Genomic DNA, 27,028 nt, shown 5'->3' with positions numbered 1-27,028 from the left:
TTGTGTAGAATTATAGTCCTTGACTTTTACTGATTACAGAGGGGGCCAGTTTCAATGTTAGCATGGCTTCCTTTAGCTAAGCAAGAAATAGGCATCTTCAAACCTTTTGGAAGCAAGCAGTCCCCTTCATTAACTCAGCGAAAAAGTAACTTGCTGTGTGCAGGAACTCTAAGCACTTTAAGTTTAATATGCATCTCCAGATAGAAAAAACTTGGTAAATATCAAAACCCAAAGGAAGTACTCTGCCTCTATGTGCTGATGAATTTCATAATGCTAACATACTAACTCATGCCACAGTTCAGTATAAATTTATATGAAGATGAAGCATGCAGAAGTAGTCAGAGTGTGACAAAGTCTTGAATGCATTTGATGGCTTCTATGGATTAGCTTCTTAAAAGCTGTTTAATGCAACCCACCCAATTAACTCTGAATTAAGGCAAGAGAGACATAGTGTATAGATATATTCAAAAGACGACATTCATTCCAATATAAAATGAATAGCATTGTATTAACGTTTATTTCTAATTACAAGAAACAGAATATCAGTCCCTTATTTGTACAAAAATACCTGAAAGATTACAATTAGGTTCACAAGCCAAAAAGCTATTTACAGTATGAAGCAAAGCATATTGAATAAAGGTTTTGTCTCTTAAGTTAATACCTTTTGCATTCCCTGAAACTTTAAACTTTATTTCATTTTACAGTCACTAAATCTTGCATTGTGACAATATAATTTACGATAAGCAATTCTTGCCACTGGAAAGGTGCATTGATTGGTCAAACTGTCAGGTATTTAGTGCAGAAAAGATAAGACAAAACATCTAAACTGAGGCACGTGTTTCTTCAAGATTAATTAACAAATAAAAAGGTTTTTTGTACTTTAACACCTATCGTAACATAACTTAACTAGTAACCTCATTACCAAAATGGTTTGGCATTTTCCTTCTCAACATATTCAAGATTGCTACATGAAGTATTTATTTAGAAAATAAAATCACAGGCAAAAAGATAAAAATTCAACAGGCTCCAAAACAACCCTGAGCATCCCCTTTACATTCATGTCATTTAAATACAAAAATAAGAGTCAAATGTCCTTCAGTCCTTGGTATTCTGAGCTGGCAGCCAGCTGAATCTGTTGGAAAACTAAGGTGGCATTGACTGTTTTCCAGCAGAAAGAAGACAAAGCAGTGATCTGCTTAAGTAAGATTGTTGCCACTTTGAAGGTGGTCACTTTCTCAAAACAGCTCACTTTAGCTGGGAAGAGTACAAAATACTAAGTCAACCATCTACATACAAAAATCATGGTTCATAGTCAAACTTTTATTCTCAATTTAAATAAGATGCAAGGTTTTTTTTCATAAATATGAAACACTGCAAATACTATCCGCCTACTGGGAAAAATGCATGGTTGTCACTAAGCTATGTAAACAGAAAAACTTAAAACTACAGCATAAATGGTCTTATTAAACTGGTAATGTAGTCGATACAAGTATCTTTTTTTCTCCTAATAGGGGCCAAATAGAAGCATGCAAAGTGAAGTCAGACTTAAGTTAGCTTAATTTCAAGGTTTTAAAATACATTGTCTAGAAAGCAGGAACACTCATTTCACTATGTACAATTAAAAAAAAAAACAAAAAAACAAACCAAAACAAAAAAGGCTTCTACTAAAAACAAAATCAAGTTTCTTCATTTTTAGTATCTAGACATTGCATGGAAAAAAATACTAAATGTGTTCTGTAAACTAAAATACAGTGTTTCTATACCATTGACATAGTTTAAGCTGATATGGATGACTCAGGCAGGTTATGGTTTGTCTTAAGCTATTCTTAACACTACATGAAGACCTAAAAGCGTAGGATTGAATTTCCTTCTTTACCCTTTCAGATGGCTAGGATTTCAAACCCAGTGGCAAATACTAAAGATGAATTAGCCCGTGTAAATCATTTACCATCCTAAGAATGCTCTGTTCTGCACTACGCTCTGCAAGTTCCCAGGGTGGAATACTCCTCATTGTGGCTAACGGCACGAAGCACTGGGAAGTTGTTTCACTTAAAACAGTTCCTGCACCGACCGCGTTGTTGAAAGAATGATTTATTTGCAATTGGAGGATCGAGGTGGGACTTGTCCAACTTTAATACCGATTTATCATCAGAAAGAGTTATTGTGTAAACATTAAATAATTCATTTAAACATTAACAATAAAGTAGTTCTGATGACAAACCAGCACCAGAGCAAGATACATGCCTGTCTGCCATTCGGTAGCATATATGACACAGGGATCACCAGTTATCTCGATGGATGACATTGCCAGCAGCTAGTTCACAATCAAATCTGTTTCTATTCCCAGTATGTTCTTTCTCACCATGTAAACTTCCACAGCCCTACAAAAAGCAGAAGGGGTACAGTTCTTCTTATGCCCTGTCCCCAGGTGAGCTTTGTGTCACTGTAGCTCTACTATGTGGAAAGAGCTCTTTGAAACAGTCTGAAAATTCAAGGAGCTATAAAGCTAAAAACACTGGTTTTTAATTTTTTTTTTTATTTTGTCATACTAAGACTACCCGCAGAAGACTCTTCTCACAAAAAATGGTGGTTTCAAATACAAGTGTAGTCATTCAGTCCTATTCTATTTAGTAACAGTAAGTTTCCTCAGGAAAACAGTCAAAAGGCTGTAAAAAACAAACCACCACTCCAATAATAAAAATTTGTGCATAGAATCTAATACAGTCTTTGCATGACTGGATGCCACTAATATGCCATCAACACACTACAGCCATAATGCTACAGGTCAACAGTTTTAAGAATATGTGTATTGGTGGTATGTTCTTTTAGAATTGTATCCTCATTGCTTCTTCAAAGACATCTGCAGATCATTGAACCTCAGGTCTCCAGAGAAGTATTGAGACATGCGCGCGCACACACACACACACTTCTTGATTTTCTTCTAGATCCTTTTAGGCTGAAGCATTCCATACATTTTAGGGTGCAGATTAATACCCAACTCCTGCATGAATTTTAAAAGCCACATCAGCTCCTAATATAGGCTGCATACAATATCCGAAACAAAGTAGGAGTGCAAAAAAAGTGATCAATACAAAAAGTAAACACACTAGTCTCAATTGTCAAGATTATTCCAGGGCAAGAGTTCTTTTCAAAGATTTCTCTTCACACTTGTTCCTGTTAAGTGGCCCAGCCAAGATAGTTTCCAGTTTTGTTTCAAATTTACTCATTGTTTTACAGACCCTCCCCCCATTTTTGGGATGCTGGGACACTCAGCAGCAATTACTCTTAGGTGTTAGACAAACCAGCAATCTTGGTCTGTTGGCACCTGTCGAATCCATCCCTTTCAGAGTCCCAAGGTGCATAATATTTATTTTTTTTACCAACTTACAAATCTGCCAATTCCCCAGTGTCAACGTTCTCTTACAATTACTCTTCTAGCAAATCCAGTCTTCAGTGAGAGTCAGATTTGAGGTCATAAGGCCACTCGGATACAGTGGTGTTTGAGTTTGCAGGGCAAGACTCCTTTGTTTAGTTGATAGAATTCAACAAGCTGGATTAGATCACTGAATTTGGTGTTCCCATCATCCAGGCTGAAAAATATCTGTCCATCATCTTCACACTAGGGAAACAAAACATCCTTTTTAAGTTAGACTGCACATGAAGAGATGCAAGTATGACAAAACAGAGTACCACCAGTGTGTGACATAACATAAAAGACGGGCACTGCCCAAACAACCTAGTGCCCAGAGTTCTTCATGAAATCATGCACAGCACCAGAGAAAACATATGTTAACTCAACTTGTAATATTTCATTTATGAAACTGAAAGCTCGTGGGCAGAGTAATTGAAAGCTGTAGAGACAGCACTGGACTTCATTATATAAAATGAAAATACGCCAAAAGTATTTGTTAGCTGTTTGTAAAATCGGCAGGCTAAACAAGAGAAGAGGATCAATACAAAGGTTTACATGATCTTAAATTTTTGGTGCTTTTTTGATCAAAATAAAAATAAAATTGTTTCCCAACATCTCAGTGTAACATTATTTGAAGCTCAACATTATTGGATAACCTCTAGAATAAAACTTTTTGAAGTTTCCCTAAGTTATTCTATGTTTGCCTAAGTGACAGGCAGACAACAGCTGCTGTTGCTGCTGTCAGTCACAGAGAACAAGTTCTGTGCATTACACAGACTTGTGTAATGTAGTGACTTACACTAGTTTTCCGGGCAATGTTAATAAATAATTAAAATCAGACATTTCACAATTGTAAAAAATACTTGCTAATATACATGCTAATAGGAACACCCCTGTTAATTACATCAGTAATTAATAAGAGGTCTTCTCAGATGTTGACAAAAGCTTCATGATTTAAAATTTTGGTTTTTGTTATCAGTATCAAAAATAATCTACTTACCGGCAAGATTTGAAAATGCTTTATTTTTTGATGATGACACAGCGTAAGTACAAATGCCTTTGGATTGCTTTGGCTGTCCCGGAGAAGAAATAATCTAGGAGAGAACGTTTTTAAGAGCAAACTGAGTACTGCAATCTATTTCTTCATAAATAATCAGAACTACTAAGTAATTTTGTGCCACTGCCTAACTCTTCTTTAGTTGCATTAACAGGCAATTCCATAACTGGCAATTTGCTTTCAATTTTTATACCATGGCTATGCAACAATAATAGATGAAACAAGTGAAACATATATGACAGTAGTTCTTCCCCTAAGAATGTACATATGACGCTTTCTTTAAGGTTCTCTCTAACTCAGCTTTCCGTTAATGATATGTACTCTCATGAAAAAAATATTATCATGAAAAAAATATTATCATTTAACTCCTGAGCAAGTCTGAATTTCTGTAGGTTGGAAAGTAATATATGCAAATCTGTTCCCACTCTCCAGTATCTTGCATCAGTCCACAAAAATCCAGTGTCAGCAAAATTACGTTTAGGTTAAATGGCTGCAATTGCACAGAAATAGCTTAGTACTTTCTTAAAATTACTTATCAGGTAAGTAGCTTCCACATTATCGAGATGGGGAAAATACACACTGATTTTTCCTCTAGAACAGTCACAGTATTTTTCCCTCGGCATCGCTGGGAGAAAATGTACTTTAGCAGTACAGATAGCAACACCATACACTATCTAACTGTGACTTTTAAGTTGACTCACAAAATTGAAGTCCTAACTCAAATGGTTAAATACATATAATAGGAAGAGGAGAAAAAAATCTGGCTAAAAACCCCCACATTTTCTCCCCTTGACATTTATGAACCAAGGAAGCAGATCTTCTCCATGCCACAGAAAACAAGAATATACCTTTGGCACAAGGCTTACAGCACTAATCACTAGTGGATTTGTGAGATGGCCCAATACAGTATGGGGGCAGGCCTCAAGCTCTCTTAATTGCTAATCACTAAGCCAGGAACACACTTTTCCAAGGCTGAGTTGCAAGAACTGCTTGTAGTCTTAGGAACCCAAAAGAATTTACTCCAGCTCCTCAAAATTGATTGAGAAATGTCAATACCACAAAAATGCACCATCATAACCACTGTCAGTTCAGTAATCAGAGACAGGCATGTCTTGCAACCATCAGAAACCATGAATGGTATTTGACATTCCTTTTTAGTCCTAGGAAGACCGGATGTGTGGCAAAGGGACAAAAGCCCTTATACATTAGGATCCATGTCAGGGAGAAAGGTCTTACCTGCCCTGTGGCACTGCAGTTCATGCAGGTATCTCTAAATTATCTTTCATATAGCTGTTTCAGATAATGCATGTTATCATAAGCTGGTGGCACAAAGCAGAGCTCTGCACAACTGAAACTGCAGCAGTTTACTCAACCTCTGGCAAGCAACTGGCTCCCGCACAAACAATGACTATAAAGATAGATTCATCCTCAACAATAGCTTCCAGAGACAGTCAAAGATAGCAGTATCGACTGCATATATACGCTGCTGAACCTCTTCCATGAGCCATCAGGAGACTGTTAACTTTCTACCTTCTTTTGTTCAAGAACACATAGCAGGAAAACATAGGCAAGATTTTTCCATCCTGAAAATCACAATCCTTAGATCTTGGAGCATATAGGTAACATAGGTCTTTTGTCACTGCTGACTGACCTTGCTACAGCCAGACTAACCAATCTTCACGGTCCATGGTGAGCAAGCTGACTAGGCACAAATTTAACACCTCCTCGAAGGCATTAACACAACACATTCCTGAAAACTTCATGAAGGATAGGGCACCAGATTCCTAAGGCAACAAGTCAAAATGACCCCAAGATTATAAAGATCTGTAGTGTGAGAGAACCAGAAACCCAACAAGTCAGCAGTGCTCCTTTGTTTTCTCAGCCTCTTCTCTATCTGACCTGTGAAGTTAAAACCCTTAGCCCAGCCTTAGCCCAGCCAAGACCCCAAAACAACAAATAAACGCTGCTTGATAAATATGCATATGCACTACCAACTTCTATTTCTCTAATGTATATTATTCTTCACAAAGATTAGTGTTCTGAATCAGAAAGTCAGAAAAACCGAAGAAAGGTTTAAACTTAACTGTCTTCTGAGAAGCCAACATGGACGTTTCTACCTTAACCCCGACAGCAGTTAGGTTAGTGAACCAAAGACAACCATGCTTTTCCTATCCTACAAATAAAGAACTGCTGAATGCAGTTCAAGCAACTTTCCTTCAATAACCATAACTCCATATAAATGAGGGAAACAACGATACAGAAGATACTTAAATCTCAACTAAAGACATTTTAGAGAGCACTTAAGTTACTTTCACTTCTTTGCTCTAGAACAGAAACAAATAGTGAGAAATCACCATTAATTGCTCTGATTCATGCAAAAGAGCACAAATGACATTATAAATTTGTGGCAAATGGTTAAGTACAGCTTTCTCTAAAAAATACATCCTCAATGCACATGACAAGAATTAACTATTTTCAGATTCTAACAATCTCTAAAAGTTGATTGCCTCTGTTAGAAAAAAAAGAAAGAAGTTTAAGTGTGTTTCTAAGATTTTATTTTTCAAATTAAGAGTTAGGATCCACTCCTACAAACACACACTCTGACTTTTTGAAAGCCAGGCAGGTTATAATGGGACTACTTGAGAATCGGGTTACTCAGAAGTGCTCAGAAACCTGTAAACCATTACCAGCAGAGGCTGTGCTCTTGTCTATAAAGCTCACCATCGGACCATAAATACTAAGCAACAACAGTACCTACCCATCTACAAGCCCTTGTTGCTTAATAATCCTGTGAGATTCTTCTCTAGAGATTCTGCCGTGAAACCAGTGCTGTGTCCTATGAATAACTGGAGGCGAGAGGGAAAAGAGGGAAAGAGAAGATGGTTAAAAGCAGTTACATGTGCAACATTTTTTTCCACACACTAATTATTTACACATTTTAAAAGTGGGTATATATATTTTTTGTTATAGATATAAAGTATCTTCCATCAATCTATATTAAAAAAAATCAAAAAATGCATCTACTTAATATACCAAATAGAGAGGCATTATTTCATGTATTTTCTGATTTGCAGATGTACAATGAAGTTAACAAGAGAAATCTCCTATATTGCCTTTTCATAGCTTCTTGAAAATGTTGGGACTAACAATTCTTAGAAGACAATGTATAAGCTAATGGGTTAGAATCAAGTCTCTTTAAGTCTCAAATATAGAAAAACACTTTAGCTTGTGCTTTCAAGAGCAGAGTTTTCCCCAAATATTTTATGTTTATTGTTTATTTTTCAAATGGTATTTTTAAATTCTGTTCAACAGAGTAGAAACACAGAGTAGCAACAGAGAATAGCTGTGTTTCCTTTAAGAAGTTCAGGATATTAATACGAAATTTCCTATTATTTTAATAAACTTACAATCTCAGATGTTCAGGACTTGCATTACAGGCATACATATTTTACATTAGTCAGTTATTATGGAATGAATTCCATTTTGAAAACTCTCATTTTTACTCTTTAAAAATTAACAGATCGCTCATTGACTTTTCTTGTCTGAAACGGGGAATTGATTTCTGGATTGTTTTAAATGGAAACATTTATGGAGTGTCTATTTTTATAAAATCTGAGTTTCAAAAGACTTAGTTCTGAAGAAAAGCTTCAGTATGCCATCAAAGGAAAACAAGTTCCTTCTACTATGCCTGTATGGGTAAGCATGTTAATGACACAGAAGCTACTGATAAACATAAACAGTGTATTTTACATCAATACTACATGACTGCACTCTATATAAAATACAGCTTTTCTTTACCCACAGAGGTCTCTGATACTATGCTTACAAACCAGCAGAATTTACCTGTACTCAGTGTGGAAGGGTGGAGTGGACTTTGGCTACCCAAGATGTTCATTCTTGTGCTACGTTTCTACAGAGAAAATGAATTACCGTTAAATCCACACTAATGTTTCAACAGAAGAGAATTAGTGAACATGCAATACAGATTTAATTTACAGGAAACTGGGGGCTGGGCAAATTTAATGCAAGAATGAGAAAAAGAAATGCAACTTTGGAGGGGGCTAATCTACAAGCAGCAGCTCATTTCAGTTGGCTTAAAACACAAGCCAGATGTTAATGATGAAAGCTCAGTATCTAAAAAAATTAAAAAAAAAGGAAAAGGAAAAAAATGAGAGAAAAAAAGAAAAGTCTGATATGTCTCTGCTCAGGCAAAACACCAGGCACTCAGTAAACCAAGCAGTGTTTCCCTCCCGTACATAAAGCACCAGCTAATGCTTCAGTAATGACTTCTTTTCCCTAAAAGACGAGCATGTGGGAAAACTTGTACTGCAGCTGTCTGTCCACAAGACACTATAAACAAGTTACATCAGTTTTCATTGCAAGAGGTCCTGCCTCTTGTATATTCTGCAATTAAACTTACTGGGAGCAAGCCATTAGTCAGAGCCCCAGCCTCTTCCATGTGGGGAAGCATTTAATTTGACATATTCCTCCTCAGAGACTGGTTTTGCAAACTGGCAGTAAAGTTCTGGTGGGTCTGCTTTCCCCCTCAACTTTCCTCTGGACACTAGGGGGACAGAGAAGCAGTGGTAGAAGGTTGTTGTGAATGTGACAGTTTTGCTAAAGATGGATATTGACTTTCAGATCTGCATGCTTGCAGTGTGATTGCTTCAGGTCGGAGCTAAGCTATACTGTGACCAGCACTGCACTAACATCATAGCGCACACTGTGTTTTGGCTCTCAACAGACACTGATTGCAAAAATAGAAAAGAAGAGAAGATAGCTACCCTCCAAGCATGTCCTTCTTCCAAGGCAGCACTCTGTGCTTCAGCAGGATTTTCAATAACTCTTCCTATTTGCCCCGAAAAATCCATTGCTACTAGTGAGTTTTCAGATACACTTCTCTGAAAAGGAATTTTCACTTGTTTCAAAAAACAGGAAAAGAAAAATCCAGCTTGAGAGTTTAATTTCAAAATGTTTTGGTTTCAGAAGACTGTCCAAGGTTCTCCTTCAACATCACGAAAAAGACATCTCATTTTTTATCTCTTTCAAAAGATTCACTGACAGAAAAATAGATGGCTTTTCTTTTTAGGCCATAGGGGAGGGAAAGGATTCAAAGGATGAGAATAAAATCTGTATTGCTCAAGTTACCCACTTGCCCTATTACTATATTCCAGTCATTTTCAGGGCCAGTTGGGATCCAAATATAGGATCTTCACTTTTAGATAGTTAACAGTCAGCTCTTGGCCCAGCCTATTTTAAGAAATTTACGTGTTAGTTTTGCCAGACCTAAGCTGGCTTCTGCAGAGACAGCCAGATGTCTCTCTACTGTACGTCTCAAAGAGCATGACATAGCCAAGATTTTTCAATCATGTGGATCATGTAAGCCTGAGATAATGGAGAGCCAACCACGAAAACTGTACTCATGCAAAAGATGAACTTTACATTGATTTGCTACACAATGCTGAATTTACATTTCTTAGCGTAAAATTTTCCACTTTTAAAATGCAAAAGCAAATGTATCTTTTCCAACATCGTATGTCAATGAGGTAAGTTCATTACTTACTACTGGAGTGGAAAAGTGTGGAAGCATGGCTTTTCGCTGCTGGGGAATTCTGTAATTCTGATACAGTAGCATTCCATACTGCAAAAAGAAATGCAAGTACACTATTATTGAAATATATACCCTAGGAAAAAAACTGTAGTGTTTTCATAATACCACTTACACTGGAGCAAGGTGCCACCAGTTTATTATTTTCCTGATCAGAAGCTGTCCCAAAGCAATTTGCATTGAGCAATAGCAATTGGCAGGTGGCAATCAAGCAGTTAATACACACAAGTTTTCTTTAAAAAATAGAAGCCTGAGTGAAATACACAGGTAATTTCTGCCACTCTCAGCAATCACCAGAGCTATCACTCTGTTTTCCTTGTAGAATACAAGCTTTCAGTCGAGGTCAGAACACACATATTAATTGCCTTCTTTTTACCCTCTAGTAATGTGAACTTAAAAATATTCTGCATAAGGCATTCAAACTCAGTTTTCGAAATGATAAAAAATAAGAACCTTTCTAGTTCACTAGCTCTTTCAATAAATTTCAGCAGGAAATAACACTTGGTACTTTTCATATCCTTATAAAAATAAGGTGATTGAATTCCAGTCATGCTCCTCGTTGAACATGATAAATTTTAGCAACACTAGTAGCTAGGATGGTAGGAAAACACCTACTCAGTGCATTCCCTAGAGGCACAGTGCTGAAGTATAGCAACATTGCTTACTGAATGTTCTAACTGAAATGGTTTATACAATTTGTGAACAGGGCAATATAGGACTATGGAAAGCTAAAGGTGAATAAAAAGAAGGGTCACAGACAAAGCCTTGAGGCACAGCCTTTATTTTTGCTGATTGTACACCCTTAATCATCTTTCAGTGTTCCTTAAAAACAAAAACCTTTTTTTCTGTACATAGGATGTAGTAAGGTATACAGAAGGACACAGCAGTTTTCAAGACAGCACATTCAGGGAAAGACTTAAAACCAAATCAGAACTTATGCACATTTTCCTATGAAGACCAGGAAGTTCTCTGCTTCAAAGGGCACAAAATAGTCAACTTTCTCCTCAGTTCCCTCCATCCTGATTTTGTTTCAAAAAAAATGATGACGCCTCCTACCATATTACCAAGAAATTTCATTGTTTGCTGTCAGATATAAATTACTTTCACCTGGAGATAGAATTACTTTTGTTACTTTTAGTAGAACCTTCAGAAAAATAAATAAAAAAAAAATAAAAAAAAAAATTGCAAAAGGCACTCTGTTCTAGTTAGGAGAACCACTTACCATTATCAAAACATTTTCTTTTGCTTTATGATAACTTGCAAATACCTTGTTAAGGTATTTTGATTCATTCACATATCTCAAATTCGGATCCAAAACTAAAATTATACTTGATTCATATGTGGAAGTTCATATATGTTCAGTCCTGTGCTTAAAATCTTAGGTAGGGCAGGCCTGCCTGGCATTTTGCTCTTATCTGTATTGTTTTGGAACAGACGACATTTAATAATGTAGGTAATTTCTCATGAACAAAGTAACAAATGCAATTTAACTCTAGATGTAGCCTTGCACAAGTAGAAGAGATTATTAGATACCTTGAGGAGTCGAAAGGCAGTCATCCAGCACGTCCTGCTTTGCTCATCTTCAGCACATAATAACCGCAGTTCCTTAGTTTCATTTCTCACTCTGTTGGGCTTTAAAAGTGTTAGAGGGAAGTCAGCTACATTCAACAGAAAACCAACAGCACAACTAAGTTTACTGCAGAGTAAAGTCAGGTGCAGTATTAATCTTAAGAACTAGCCAGAAAAAGCTCACACCGCTCTGAATTAAAGCTCAGGAGAGGCTGAGCATGCTTTGAAAGAAATCACTGTCTCGGGTCTAGCAAAGATAAATGTTGGTGCCTTCTGATTTTCAGGAGTTATACTCCTTGAGGGTCCCTTCCAACTCAGGATATTCTATGATGCTATGTTTTGAAATAACCTGCAGTTCTGGCAGTTTATAGGAACAAGGTACTCAGGCCATGCTACAACCAAATCAGGGCATTTAGTTTTGTTGGTTTTGGTTGTTAGGGTGGGGTTTTTGTTGTTTTTTTTTTCCAAATCTGTGAGAAGTTTTATAAGCTCCTATTTTGAGATGAAGGACGAAAGTTTCCATAACTGGCTGAGGATCAGTCCTGCTGCCAGTCTCTTTGATGCAAACCCTTATTGTCTAGCTCTGGAATGGCTGGTAGGAAGGAGACTAGTTCACTGCTGTCAATAAAATCAGCTTCCAGCCTTATTTTCTTCTCAGAAAATTACACTTTTCAAAGTTTAGAAATACTGTCCAAATCAATCTATCAGCACAACAGTTTTAAAAATTTTCAAAGGCAACTGCTTATTCTTATTTTCATTTTTCCAAGACAATCTTCCTCTTTAAATAAAGGCAAACCTCTGGCCCATAATAATGATAAAATTACTACCCATCAGAGCTTGATCCTTTGTTGCTGTATAATTTTGGTGCTCACTGTCCACAGAAACTTTTCTATTCAATTAGAGTACTTGGAAAAAGTTTTCATCTGTGAGGTGAACCAAGGCCACCTCGCAGGCACACTATGCTTCAGCAGTGAGCTGCTCTTGCACAGAAATTTCCCAAACCAAAGGAGCACCAGATAAAATGTTAAAAATGTCTCATAAAATGATGATAAGATTCACAGGACATGCCTGCCAAATGAAAGATGTTAAAGATCAAGTCCTCATGACAGAAAAGGCTTGCAGAGTTTTAGACACAAATCCCATTTAGCTGCGGGTTGGGGTGACTGAGCTACCAACACCATCTGGAACTTTGGAAGAACTCAATAAGATTTACCTTTATACAAAATCCATACTCTGCAGGTGCACTGTACAACTTCTTGCCTGCTATCAATGAGAAGATATTGCTGTCTTCCAGGTCAGCCAACAATTGCAAATGTCTTGGCTCCTGGGGAAATAACGTGTTTTATCACAGGTAAGTGTAAGGTTTTGGAAGACCTTGTGCAAGCTTTGCAGTCTCTCCAGCCCAGCCTCCAACAGAGGGCAGTGTACAAACACTGTTCCTCTCCCCGGCAGCCTCAAGTGGACATAGCGCTGGCACCTCTCGAATATCAGCCTACCAACAGAAGGTGCTTGATACAGGAAGCTTACAAAATACTATACTTATGCAAACACATCACGTTAAAAATGGCACAGCCTATTACATTGTTCCAGAGGAATCTGAAGGTTAGCACAACTTCAGTAGCCACAATGATGTTGCCTGGCTAGTTTGGTTTTATTTTATCATGAAACTACATGGCTATATTCATGCATTGAGAGCCCAGGGCTTGACTGTCTTTTGATCGTGGCTTACTTATCCTTTTCTATGGCATAAAAACAGGGAACACTGTGTGGAGGTATTTAAAAACCAGCAAAAAACTGCCCACTGTAAAAGCAGAAAATGTTTTCACATGCTAGTACTGTGCAACTTCTTCTTTAATCTTACCTTTGAAGTTCCTTTTGTAGAACAATAAAGTCCTGATCTCCTCAAACACACGTACAGTTTCTTCCATGATTTCCTACCCAGTTCTTTCACATGCAAGAAACCCTGAATTTCAGGGCAGCTACTGGAGTTTAAAAAGTTCTGTTGGAGAGAAAAATGTAAATGAAGATTGTATCCTATGGATGGATTATAAAATTGTCACTGTATTTCCAGACCAGAGAGGTAAACAGCAAATCACTTTGCTGATTTGAGGTGCACTTTCACACTAGGCTTAAACTGACCTAGATGTTTAATCTGATTTATGGCCAAAATGGAAATTCCTGCTCCTCCCATTTAATCGACCTAGCTATCTCCTCCCACCAGACATCTTCCTATTCTCTCTGTCAATACTTATATCTCCAAAAAGCTAAGCATTTCTCTGTATCCCCATTCTTCTTGCACTTGGCCTGAAGGGAGAGGAAGTAAGTCTATTAATTCTTAAAATAATACCTTCTCACAGCAATTTTGGCAAATTGTCTAACTTGGAAATATTGGCCAAAATCTGTCTTTATCATAAAGTTTTTGAAAGGGAAGAGCCTGTTTCAGGATTTCTGGCATTTAAGTTGTCCTAAGACAAGAGGTATAGCAGACAACAGAATATTTAATTTGAAATGTAGAGCAGTCAAATAAGTGCCAGCAATTATACCAGACTTCAAGATTCAGAAGCATTTAAGTTCTTGACATAAGTAGAGGGACCACATATGGAATAATTTGATTTGTGATATATCACAGGAAGGAAGCATTTAATTATGGTAGGAGAATTGATGGATCGCTCCCTTATTACTATGGGCCAGATGTTTAAATGACAGAGGGCTTGCTCAAGTAAGTCAAATACCAAATTAATAAATTCAACAGTATAAGAAAAATGCATAAACCTGTTTGGCTAGATGCCTCTGCAAGTCTTCAAAGTTGTGTTTTGGTGTTATTTGGTGGACAATGCCCACAGGAAACAAAACCAAAAATCAGTGCCCTGGATCAGAATTAAAAGCTATTTTTTCCCATTCCTCCTTCTCATCTCATCTAACAGCATGGAAAAAACCAGCCAATTTTCCTGCTATTTGTACTATGAATCCACTTCTCAGCTGTGAAAGGGAAAAACAAAAATAAGATATGTTCTTTTTGTCCAGTCAGATAAAAGAAAAGTAAACTAAGATGCAGACTTTTTTGCGTATCTCAGCCAGGTTGAGACTAGGGAAAACAGATCCTGCTGGTTTTAATGCTATTCTTAAGACTAAAAATACTAGCTCTTAATACAGTATATGATATAATGAGATGATATTTAATATCATGTTCTATGTGTAATTAAATACAGTGGAATTGCTCAGTGTTTAAGGTGGCCTCAGATGCAACATGTTTAATAACTAGTAGGCTTCAATAAATTACAGTTGCCACTGAAATTCTGAAAAACAGTCGTGTGGGTTTTTTTAAAGAAAAGGAATATTCAGTATAAATACTTTAAGGAATATTGTTCTTTTATGGTTAAACAATGAAACAGAGAGAATATACTTATCCTCTTTTCCTCCCCCTCTCGTGTTGTTAACCCCCATGACTTTTGCTTCTCCAGGATGGCACCTAAGTGAGCCTTCCCAGAAGAAAACTCTCGTATCTCAAGAAGTTGTAAGGTTTTCCTTTTGCTACCACTCAAATTACCCTAGGATCAAAACTTTTCTATCTTCAAGAACATCTTACTCTTTTAGGGAGTCCTGCTGCTTGTATTAACAAACAAACTCAATTCTCTACTTACACTACAGGAAAAAGGGTCCAAGATATGAACACCTCTCTTCCTACCAGTCTGTGGCGATGCCAATCCATGACAGTTTTGATTCCTGATTACAACCTCATTGCTTGTGACTTTCATTTTTAATTCCGTAAATTGGATTGATTTTTTGTTGTTTGTTTGTTTTCCAGCTGAGAGTGGATGCTAACGCTTTAAATTCTTCTCAGTGAACATGGTACCAGAATTTAACGGACTTTGATACGGTTACAGGACAAAACAAGCGCACTGTTTCAAAAGTCAGTGGAAGCTTGTTGTCTTCAAAGAGAGAGTCAGTGCATATTTGCAAACATGCAAAATGACAGAAGTCAAGCTAAAATCAGTTATTTGTATGTATACATTCTTCATATATTTGTGCCTTCTGCTTTATAATTTGCCTGGTACTCGTGTCACTGCCTTCCAGGTACCATGATCTTATATTCTTAATACAGCACTCTTTGAATAAACTGTGTTTTGAGTTGAGTGTCCTGAGTTAAATGACCCCAGTTTGAGGAAACAACTGAAAAGATTTAGACTATGAGGTTTAGATTGCAGCACTAAAATTGAGAGATTTAAGAGAATCAGTTACTGATCAGAGAGGTAACCCACTCTTCAGCACCATCCTTAAAGGCCAACTAACTGTGCCACCACCACGGTTCCTTCATGAGCAAGCAAGAAGCTCTACAGCGACATCAGAACTTCAGTATAAATGCAGCACACGTGCCACTACCATGGAGATTACACAACTCTACCAACACATATGCATAAGGTACACACCCCTGTAATTTAATCTGGGAAGCTTTAAATGGGATTACTTTGCAAATACTATATGCAAATTTCTACTTGCACTTACTTCTTAGGGCATTATTTTTCTATACAAAAAAGCAGCTAGTTGGCTGAACCATGGGAAAGTTGGTCTTTATTGTTAATTCTTGACAGGCACAAACATGGGACATAAAAAGTAAAAGCAAAACCTCTCATCATCTCAAACTCATCTTCTAATATCAAGATGCATTTTTACACTTTCTCTTGTGCTATGATGTGGAGTATAGAAGAGTACTTCTGTTCTGCTTTTTATAACAGGGGTGTTTGTTTTCCTAGAAATATATCTGCCAAGACTGTTTTTGGAGCAACATTGGGTGGCCAGACCAGATACCCACAGAGTGAGTATTAATGGAACAAGTATGTGTGAACATAGCTATGAATACTTTGTGTTTACACCTCAATGCTACCGGGTAAGATCTTTGTCAGACATTTTCAACATTAGCACCATATGCTAACTGATCTTTCTCTGACCAACTCTTTCCAGACCCTTGAATTCTTCCTTCTTCTCAACCTCCCCCCTCCAGCTCCAAAACTTTTTTTATCCATACAGATAATTTACAGTACCTGCAGAAGTTGTGACTGTGGGATACTGCCGTTTGTTTGCTGGCACCAGGCAACCATTTGCTCTGGAAAGAAATTCTAGACAAAAAAAGAGAAGACAATTGGAAGTCACTTTATATGTGAACACTCTTACACAAAACTAGTGAAATTTTCTTCCAGTCATTCATTTTTTGAAACTATCACTATTAAATCAATTTGGAGATCCCCTGATAGAGAAAGTAATACAAGGGCCTTCAAGTGCATTTCTTCGCTTCCTTCTGCTCACCAGATGCCCATGCAGACAGATTGTGGGTTTTTAAAATATCTGATATACACCATTTCATAACTGCATTTCTCCATCATTTCCTCTACTACTGAGGGCTTTTGGGGATTGCTAACAGCCTCTACTTTCTTGGAAAGGTCAGGATGAATGGTCCTGCAGGTTGAATATGCAGTGATTCCTTGCTTAGTGCATCAATGACTTGACTTCAGACTTTATCCTCCAGTTTCCCTTTCACTTGATATGTTTTAAAACGCTTATATAATTTGGTACAGTGAATTTACTATACACAGCAATGATATGAAGTCATTCTTGAAATTTTTAAACATTATTTGAAGCATGGAGACATGCAGAAATGACTGAAATAAAAGAATGACTGATTATAACAAGATGAATCACAACAAAAACATTTCCAGTTTAGAACATTTGTCACTCTTCGGGCAATATAAATTTCAAGTCTTTAGGGCATAAAGAGAAGGACTGAAGAGGAATCACCCTTCTGCCAGGTAAGTTGCACAATGAGTTATGAAAGCTAACATTTACAAGCCTCTCTCAAGTAGAAACAGTGCCATATGGCAACAGCTAATGCAACGGATAGGGAGCCTTCGCATTCTTACACCAAAAGAATTATTTATTCTGTGATTGCAGGAGCCTGGGACTGAATGCCAAGCATTCTGGGTTTTACTCCCATGCTCTGTTATTAATTAAAATAGACCACATGAAACCAGTGTGCTAGCTCCTATGATACCAAAACTTCTATACAACACTCAGATGTTCACGGGTTATCAGATGGTAAGATCAATAGAAGTGAAAACTTATGAACACTCCATGCACAGAAATGTTTCACACAGTAAGTCAAGGCACAGACTCTGAAACAATCACTGGCAGATGACAAGTGTACATGCAAGCACACGTGTGAGGATGCAGCAACTGTGCATTAGTATCTATGAGAAAAATGAATGAGTTTATCATCTGTAGTTACTTCAGCAATGAGTTTACATGTGATCTCGTGTATCTTTTTTCTTCTCACCTCGCAAATGCCTGACTGACCCAAAATCTGTTCTTACCTAGCCACCTCTGGGTTATGTTTTTTCAACTATCACGATGGGTTACACCATCTGATATTGTTTCACATCAACAGTCTGTTCCAACTTAATTGTTTAGATAAAATGCGAAAAGTCATCCCCAGATCTGCAGTTACACAGTAACTAGTTTAAAATCATGATTTTCAAAGGATCTTACAAATACAGGAATCAGTAGTGATGACATACAATACTTTTCAACCATGGATATACATGAGGACATAGAGAGGGCAAGCTACTACGATAAGTAAGGAAGGCAGAGCATACTTAGCAAAAAACACAGCCGTAGGTGAAACAATGATCAATATACATAAACTGGAAATTCCTCGTATGTAGTAAGTGCTTTAGGGGTTACCCAGAGGAGTTTTGCTTTTACTGTCAGAAATTAAAAGGTTTGGATACTGCATGCTACGTGATCAATTTGCTTCAAATCAAGTAACTTTTAAGATGATGAGTAAATTGCACTTCTGATTGTTTTTCTTAAACCAACCAAGATTCCCCTATCTTGGTCACCCTCCATTATAGCAACAGACATTTTGAAACAAGTATATTTGGTAACTTGAGAACACTTGAGGTTTTTAAGCTGGGAGGAGAGTAAAAAAAATTTAAACATTGGTTAAAATTTCTTTGGAAAGAATTCTGTTAGTTGGTTCCCTTTTTTTTTTTTTATAATAGATGTTTAAGACATAATAATGCCCAGCAATGTTATTGCAATCCATTCCTCTGTGGTGTAAACAACTAAGTAATGAGACTCACCATGGGATTTTTGAAAAATTCATATTTTGCATAATTCTTCCTGAACAAAAATTTACTTTCACTTCCCATTGTGGATTCAACTTGAACTATGAGCTCATGATCTTCCAAGCACCTCTCTGTGGAAAAAGAACATGATGTTAACATACAGCCAACAAACAGAAGGAGAGAGATAACTAAGAATAGGAGTAAAACAACCCAGCGTAATTCCATTACCTCTTAAGAAATCAGCAAAACACATTCTAGCTTTCAAACCACATTGCCATGAAGCAATGCTTTACTTTGTAAAGTATTACAAAGTTTAACATTATATGGCAGTGTTCTTCAAAGATTTCCTATATCAGGGCTTCATAAACACAGATTTTCTCAAAAGGAATATATTTTTTTTGTGTGCAGAAGCTTAAATTATAAAGATGAAACCCTTTGTGTTGGCTGTACGCTGTGGGACTGGTAAGGTGGACAGGTTTAAGGGGGAAAAAAGTTACAGAAAGGCCACTGTTAGGTCTTGAACTATCACAGAAATACAGTGTCCTATTTGATCACACTCTATAAAACCAGTTCATTTCAAGGTGAACTTCAGGCCTTTATTGTAGATGCTAGACAATGGGGTTTATTATGAAAGAGGTCACAGGATCTACTTTACAGGAATACTGACAGAGACAAACGTTTTGTACACATGACAGGGCAATTTTCTGCTCTAGATTTGGTTACAAGGTAACTCCCCATAACCACTACTTCTCTGGTCAAAAGAATGGCACATCAAAGCATGAACAGATAGCTTAACAAATCCAATTCACTGAAAGCAGTAACTCGAAAGAAGGCAACTGCTTAAGTGTGCACTACTTAATGAACTCATTATCTTCGCAAGTCTTCAGAAGTTTCCACGAAAATATTTAGGTATTTTTCAAAAGTTTTAACTAGTCAGTGCTTTCATCCCTTATATAATACAAAATTAAAAAATTAGGTCAAGCAAAACATAACTTTTGCAAAGCTTTAAACAAAATGCCTGAGACTTGCTGACCGAAGAAGTTTGGAGAGTCCCTTACCTACTTCGTGTTGCATTCCTACAGTTAGAAACGTCAGGGTGCCACCCAAGCTCTTGGGGTGTTTTCAGGATAGAAAGCAAGCAGTCATTGGCATCTCAGGAAGAGTAAGCTCTTGAATGTTAATTATTGAACTTAGCAGATTAATGTATGTTCTTTGATTGAAAATTTAACCAATGTCAATGATCCCATTGTCTCTTCCACCTGCATTTAGGTTGTCAGTCATCACCAGCTCATTGATGACTTCAGCATTTACTGTGCATTTGCAATGTCCCAGCCTTGCTATAGATTGTGTTTTCCAGGGGTTAACATCAAAAAATTTCCATAGCGGGCTGCTCCAGTGCATCAGCCATAACATCACTTTTAAGGGGTATTCTTTGACTAATGTGTGTGACAATGCTTTCACTGGTGGCTGTTAAGGAAGGACGTTTTTCACCACCTCAGCATTCATCACCTAAACCTGTACATTATCTAGGGGCTTCATGGGTGAAGTTTCAGGTATTTCTGATCTGTTGCTACTATCGTGGTTTAAAGCAACTTAATAAATCAAGTCTCCTTCACTTTGTGATGAGGACTGTGGGCCAATGAGGGTGGAGGGTCTGGTTTTTTTACATTACATTTCCTCCAAAAAACATTTAATTACATTGGTATGAAACTTTATCACAGTATGAACTCCAAAAGACCACATGTTCTGTTACTGTCTGCTTCTGTGACCACACAAAGTTGTGCTCTTCGCTTTCCTAATGCACTGAAAATGGCTCACCTAAGGGCAGGGACAAATTGTTCATTCTGTTCTGAGGAAATGCAGTATAGATGACCATTTGTCAACTGATTTTGTATTTCAATAGTGAGTTTCTGTAAATATACTCAGTGCCTGTTTCTTAGACGCTTTAGACAACTGACATGTATTCTGTTACTAAATCAATAACCTTTTCAGATTCTGTGCTAATACTCCCCCTCATTTAATGTTTATATTTTCGTTTTGATGGTAAAAGCCATCTTGGAGAAAAGGTACAGCATTTCATAACAGGTACATGTAAAAAGGAAGCTAGTCCTGGTCAGTTTGCTACTACTTCATAGGAGTTGTACACCTGGAAAGTCCTGGGTAATTTGCAGTCGGTTAGTACAAATGGGATGAACCACCACTTGACACACTAGCAACTCAGCCTCAGCCCTGCTTTGAGCTTCCTGCTACAAAACTAGACACACAGATGTCAGCCTGCTAAGTTCAATAGGTCAGTCTGTCTTCAAGTGGCATTGCTGCTGAAGTGACCAGAAATGTGTCCTTTCAGTTTATCTGATAGGCTCCATTCAGTCTCCTCTGCACACTTCCTAGAAGAACAGGCTTGCCCAGTCCCCTGCCCACCACCCCCCCCACAACTGCTCTGGATTATTATCAAAAATTCTACAAAACTGTAGCAGTGATACAAGATGGGAGAAGGAGCTGGATGATTCCATCATAAACAACTCACAGGCATGGCCCTAAATTCCCATATAGAGAATCACTACAAATGACAAGTGGACCCCCATATGAAATAGCCCTCCCTGTGTGGGCTGTGTCTAACTGTTCCACTTTTAATTCATTCATATTAAGGCATGTAAATAAAAAAATCTATGTACAAAACTGCAGCAACACTTTCTTCTAACCCTCACATATTTCAGAGCCTTACTACTTTTCTTTCCTGGTTCAACTATATTCAATAGGATGTACAGTCAATTCTGCAGGTGGAAAAATTAGGTTTGTAGGTAGGGCTTCTTTCAGTGTCTAGACACATACTATTATGACGTGTCTTCATCATTATTATTTCTGCTAATGTCCAATACAGAGATCTCCATCCCCATCCTAAATTAATGATACTTAAGCGCGAAGTAGCACATAAGGAGAATACCACATTTTATGAACAGGTGAGGTGTACTTCTGGTAGCAAATGAAATAACAGGACCAATTCGAGTTTCACAGACTGCTTAAATCTTGACCACAAAGCGCTTTAGATACTAGTGGTATACCGAGTGTAGCAGGGACCACATTTTTAATGTCAAATCTAACACTTTCTGAGGTCAAATTGTCACACCTGTGCCTCTAGTGAGAACACAAATACTTTGTGCAGTCCAATAGTTGTTTGAAGCAATTTGCAAGCACGCATGTTATTTGGAATACACTTGACTACGCGTGCACAGTAAAGAGTCAGGTGAGGGTTCCTTACAAAGTGGGACCTAGAAGACCACTGCAATGATAAATATGCAGCTGGCTTCAAAAATTTGATCTTGTCCTCAGTCTGCCCAATAGTAAAAAGATGAACTGGTTCTGCAAACTGAACTCTTTTGAAAAGTAGTATTAGACAAGATCAAGATAAAAAAAGACAGTGAACTAAATGAAGGAACTCCTCTCTTTTGGTGGGCTTCAAGATTAGCACCTACAGCATTAAGTCAGCAAGGATGTATTGTGTAAGAAATAATGTCTTCTGGAAACACAGAATTCTCACTACTCCTAAATCATATTTCTTTTCACACACCATTGTTTCCTACTTATACTAGCAATCTTATCTCTAGAGAAAAAATATGGAACATCAGACACCTGATAAATTCACCTAGGATGCAGATCTTGATCTGACAGTCTCTGAAATACAGGGTAGCATTTAAGCTTCATAGAAGCAGAAAGGAGCAGCCAAGTAATACAAAATTCAAACTGCAACCAAAAATTGGTAGAAGGATTAAAGTTGGTATTTAATTTTTACTGACTATATCATAGTGGATACTTTGGACCCCAAACATAAGAAACCCGATGAAGTTGTCTCCCATTAAATGAACTCATTTATTCTCTTTTATGTCCACGTCCTTTCAAGTATGTGAAATCTGTATAATTATATCTTTTTTGATTCTTTAAATGCTTTTCTTCTTTGTTTGGTTGCTTTATACCCCAAAAGGCTGCATTACTTTTCACACAGATCTACTGCGTGGCATACAGAGGACAGCCCTGGAGCAGTCCCCGTGGAACAAAGTTTGGTGGCTGCTGAAGCTCCAACCTGCACACCCTGCTTCTCTGGGGGCCCGCTTTGTGCTTCAGTGTGAAACAGAGGTCCAAAGCAGGCAGGTCCCCATGTATATAAATGCAGCCCGATAAGTATCTTGCTCTTTTCCCATCATTGTTAATTACCAAGTTATTTGTGTGTAAACAGAAGCTTTTGATTTCCTAATCAGCCCCCTGCCCGATTCATTCAGAGATGTCACACACCAGAGTTTGACAGCACAATTAGTCACCATGGAAGCTATTGTGATGTCACAAACACTGAATTGTGGCATCATTGAATGAATCTGGCAGGAGAAGGATGTTGGTTACAAAGGAGAAGGCTTCTGTTTACACAATACCTTGGTAATCAGCAATGATGGGAAAAAGAATATAGAAAAAGAGAGCCTGGTAGTTTAATGAGCATTGATAAAACTGAAAATTTGTAAAGGTTTTTAGAAGCGCATGTGGCATATTAAGCTACAGAGATAAAGGTTCTGTAATTTATATCTTAATTCTTCACCTCTTGTCCTATGTCCTCAGAACTGAAAGTATATCTTAGACATATTCCAGTGAGTATTTAATCTTAATTTTTTCATATATTCTACATTAGGAGAGATAATAAAACCATTAAACAATCAGGATATCCTGTGGGTTTGGGTTTTTTTTTAAGTGTTGGTCTGCAGAGCAGTGCATTTATTAGCATTTAATAGTATTGGTTTAGGGCATTACATTTCTAGCAAATCGTTTCCTTTTTTTATTTGTAAGGGTTCTGAATTACATTTTTAGACATAAAAATCCCTCTGTTAGCTACAGATAGCATTCACAATTCCAATGCTGGTGATCACAGCTTATGATTTGTCTTCCTCTGTTTTCTAGAAAAAAATTTCCCGTGAAGTATATTGACTAATACCCCAAATGCTACACTTTCTAAAGCATTATTATTTTATGCTACATAGAATTATAGATAGTGTTATCTGAGTGATATGCAGTTGCAAGCTGCATAGCAGAACCCTGCAACTAATCAGTGCCACAAAAAAACAGGAAAAGCAAGACTGAATAACATGAGATCCTTTCAGGTACTGTAATTAAACCAATTCACGGTGTTATTTAATTCCCCACGGTTCTTCCTCTTGCTGCCTTCTTGAAACTGTAACCATGACACCTTAATTTCAGTCAGGTGGAGGAGCTGCTGCCTGGAGAGCAGATGCCACTGCTGGTCCAGAAATTGCCCATGGATTTGCGGGTGGTGCCACCATTTTTTCCCTGCCTGAAGTCAAGTTTAGCCAACCCCCTCCCCCACCTCAGCATGTCTAGCTTTCATAAGCATTACTGTAGGTATGCAAAGCTGAGTCTGTTCACCCAGGTCTCCCAGCTGGTGATGAGCTGAGCTGTTTCATAGGACCGTACTCTAAGGATCAAGCTTAATTTGCCTAAGCTGTTTATTTGCAATAGCTTCAGACACAGCAAGGTAGCAATAGTGCACTAGTGTGAAGATTAGACAATTCTTCTTTTTTTTATATAAAAAAAACAGAGGATGGGAAATAAGAGAAGGACTTAAAATGGCTTAAACGCTTAACACATCAAATTGTAATACACAGAAAGCACGTATGTGACTTCAGCTAATTGTACAAATAAAAGCAGTGGAAAGAAAATTTTCCGTCTGGAAGCACATTTATATGAATTACACATATTTTATGTTCCCAGGTAACCATGCCACCCCTTTGACCATTCCCTACCTAATCCTAGGTGAGGGTGATGCTCCACTAGAGTCCAGCTGTTATCATCCACACAATGACTTTTGTAAACGAGCAGCTGACAGAGGTCCCTGGCTGTCATGTCTGCTAGAATCTCGACCACTTTGCTTGTTCCATCTTCACTAAAGACTTTTACATCCTGCAACATAAAGGGTACACTTACAGATCAACAGCTCTGAACATAGGCAAACCACACAGCTACTGTAGAAAAGCATCATCCTCTTGGCATGAGGGTTCCAAGCACCTTGGCAGCCAGGACAAATGAAATGGATGATTCACTTTAGAACACTTTCTCTAGATGCCCCCTAGACCTATTTCCCCTCCCCCCTCCCCAACACCTCCCTGCACTAAACAAAGGTTCAGCAGGATTAATATGACCACGAACACAGAAAAAGTGAAAGAGCAGGTTCTGTATAAAGCTGCATAAGGTAAGCAAACGTGAAACAATGTCAGGAGAGTACTTTGGCAACAGTGGGCGAGAGAAATCACATCCAGTCAAACACACACAATTTTCACTGCGATCCCAGAGGCCTCTGAACATTCACAGAGGAGCAGGCCAAGACCCCAAAGATTAAATATGGCTCTCTTGTTCCCCACTAACTTTTGATTGTTTCATGTGGGGAAGTCCCACTTGCAGTTTGCCGGCGGATCAATGACCTAGCACAGTCCACAGATTTCTCTCCCTACCCTGACTTCTTTTCTGATGCTAGCCTGAAAGTAGTTCAAAACCAAATGTGCATACGCTGCACATCCTAAATATTAATGGGGATGAGAGAACAAGTCAGGAACCTTCTCCCCACCTCCTGAATTATACAGATGCTTTCCTCTTTGCATTGTTCTGCTCAAGCAAGAGACACTTGCCGCAAAATTATTTCTCTGGGAAAACGTGCGGGTCCCAGATTTAAATGAACTCTGTGTTTAAAATGCTCCACATCCTAGCACGAGAAGGAGAGTCTAACAAAAACGTGGAGGGTAATTCGATATGGAAAATCTTACCTCAACAGCACGTAAAAGGCAGCAGTCGGAAGAACAAGATGGCATTTTAAATAGGGATTGCCTCTTGAGAGTTAGTTCTCTGCCTCCGCCGACCCTGTGCAGCCTGCGGCTGGGCGCTCGGGGTGCCGGCGGTGTCAGAGGGTGGCTGTACCCTACCTGTCACGTAGACCCTGCTATGGGGACTGTTTCTGGGGAGGGAAACAACTCTGCCAGGGCTCCACTCAAAGGGTTACACGCAATCTTTGCGGTAGTGAATCAAACCACACAGTGCAGACCAATCCTAGCCCTCCCTCCGACTGATGTAATCATTTCCCACACACTATCAGACTTCCAAATTATTCCCGCCTCCCCCCCCCCCCCCCCCCAAAAAAAAAAAAGGAAAAAAGAAAAAGGAATTACAAAGGAAATTTTTTTTTATGACGACCTTCGGGGCGTTGGAGCCCCCTGGGGCCGCCCCGGGGCGGGGGGAGGCCGGCACGCGTGTGCTGCTGCCCCGGCGCCGAGCCCGCCCGCAGCCCGGCCTGCCCGCGGCTGATGTCATCCGCCTGCAACTTGGGCACTTGAACTTCTCCTGCCAGGGCCGGACCCGCGTCCGGACCCGCTCCGGGCCCCGCGGTGCCACCGGGCCGGGACCGAGGGGGCGGCGGCAGCGCTGCACGCCCGGCGCCTTCCCTGCCCCCCCGCTCACCAGTGCCCCGGCCACGCACAAATTCGAGCCCAGTGAGGGAGGAGTTAAAGCCTCATCCCAGCCCAAGTGACTCAAACCCGCGCGTTCAGGAAACGGCTTCATCTGACAGCAGGGATGAGCCAGCTCTTTCAGAAGTGGGCTCTGGAGAGGAGAGGAGGGGGAATCCCAGTTGCTCTGGGGAAGGCATGCGTGCTGTACAATGCTACGGCTGCACTCCTGCCAACACTTAGCCAAGCCAGAGGCATCCTCGCACACGCAGGAATTTGTTGGGCGTGGGGGTGCCCCCGTTTTTTGTCCTGCGGGCAAGTCTTTGTTCTGTTGCTAGCCCCCGTTTCGCAGCAGAGCCCCACATCACACCTGCAGCGGTCCCGGCCCGCTCTGTCACTCGGCAACGCGCTCGTGGAACTGGGGGACACGGGTGGATTGATGCCCGAGACACCCCGCAGGCATCACACCGGTTTGCAAGCGGGCAGCGCAGCTCTCGTGTTCCCTCCCTGGACGTGTGAGCACACCGAAAAGCCAGTATTCAACAAGACAGAAAGTAGCTATTTTATTTGTTTTGGTTTTAGTGGAGAATGGGAGGGACCTAACGCCTGCTTGATTCTTTTTTTTTCCTTCTACTTTTTGTAGTATAGCCATAGATTGGAAAGGAGTGACACAAGCAAAAAGTTGGTGATGAAAGAATTCCTTTCTACTTTCAGCTTACTCTGTGCACGTAACTCCACTTTCTGTATTGAAACTGAACTATTTTGGATGGATTTCCT

General features: G+C 38.9%; 1 protein-coding gene across 2 annotated transcripts in view; it reads right to left on the bottom strand.

Moving 5' to 3' along the window:
• Positions 1-489: 489 nt before the first annotated feature.
• GRB10 (growth factor receptor bound protein 10) overlaps positions 490-27,028 on the bottom strand; it is a 146,297-nt gene continuing 119,758 nt past the window's right edge. Inside the window, exons 6-17 of one of the 2 annotated variants that reach the window (XM_027743560.2) lie at positions 24,563-24,719; positions 18,780-18,895; positions 16,686-16,760; positions 13,508-13,645; positions 12,860-12,970; positions 11,611-11,709; positions 10,033-10,110; positions 9,254-9,370; positions 8,313-8,379; positions 7,228-7,315; positions 4,413-4,506; positions 490-3,619 (exon numbers count right to left, since the gene is read on the bottom strand). In XM_027743560.2, coding sequence (XP_027599361.1) covers positions 3,473-3,619; positions 4,413-4,506; positions 7,228-7,315; positions 8,313-8,379; positions 9,254-9,370; positions 10,033-10,110; positions 11,611-11,709; positions 12,860-12,970; positions 13,508-13,645; positions 16,686-16,760; positions 18,780-18,895; positions 24,563-24,719 — 1,287 coding nt within the window. In that variant the 3' untranslated portion in view covers positions 490-3,472. The remainder of the gene's footprint in view (positions 3,620-4,412; positions 4,507-7,227; positions 7,316-8,312; positions 8,380-9,253; positions 9,371-10,032; positions 10,111-11,610; positions 11,710-12,859; positions 12,971-13,507; positions 13,646-16,685; positions 16,761-18,779; positions 18,896-24,562; positions 24,720-27,028) is intronic. The other variant, XM_039378186.1, reaches the window with a different exon arrangement.

Source organism: Pipra filicauda, unplaced genomic scaffold (assembly GCF_003945595.2).
Source record: "Pipra filicauda isolate LSUMZ 115617 unplaced genomic scaffold, ASM394559v2 scaffold130_size2058158_pilon, whole genome shotgun sequence".
Taxonomy (NCBI): domain Eukaryota; kingdom Metazoa; phylum Chordata; class Aves; order Passeriformes; family Pipridae; genus Pipra; species Pipra filicauda.
The sequence above is the reverse complement of the archived record's forward strand: the minus strand, read 5'-3'. Positions and strand labels throughout refer to the sequence as shown.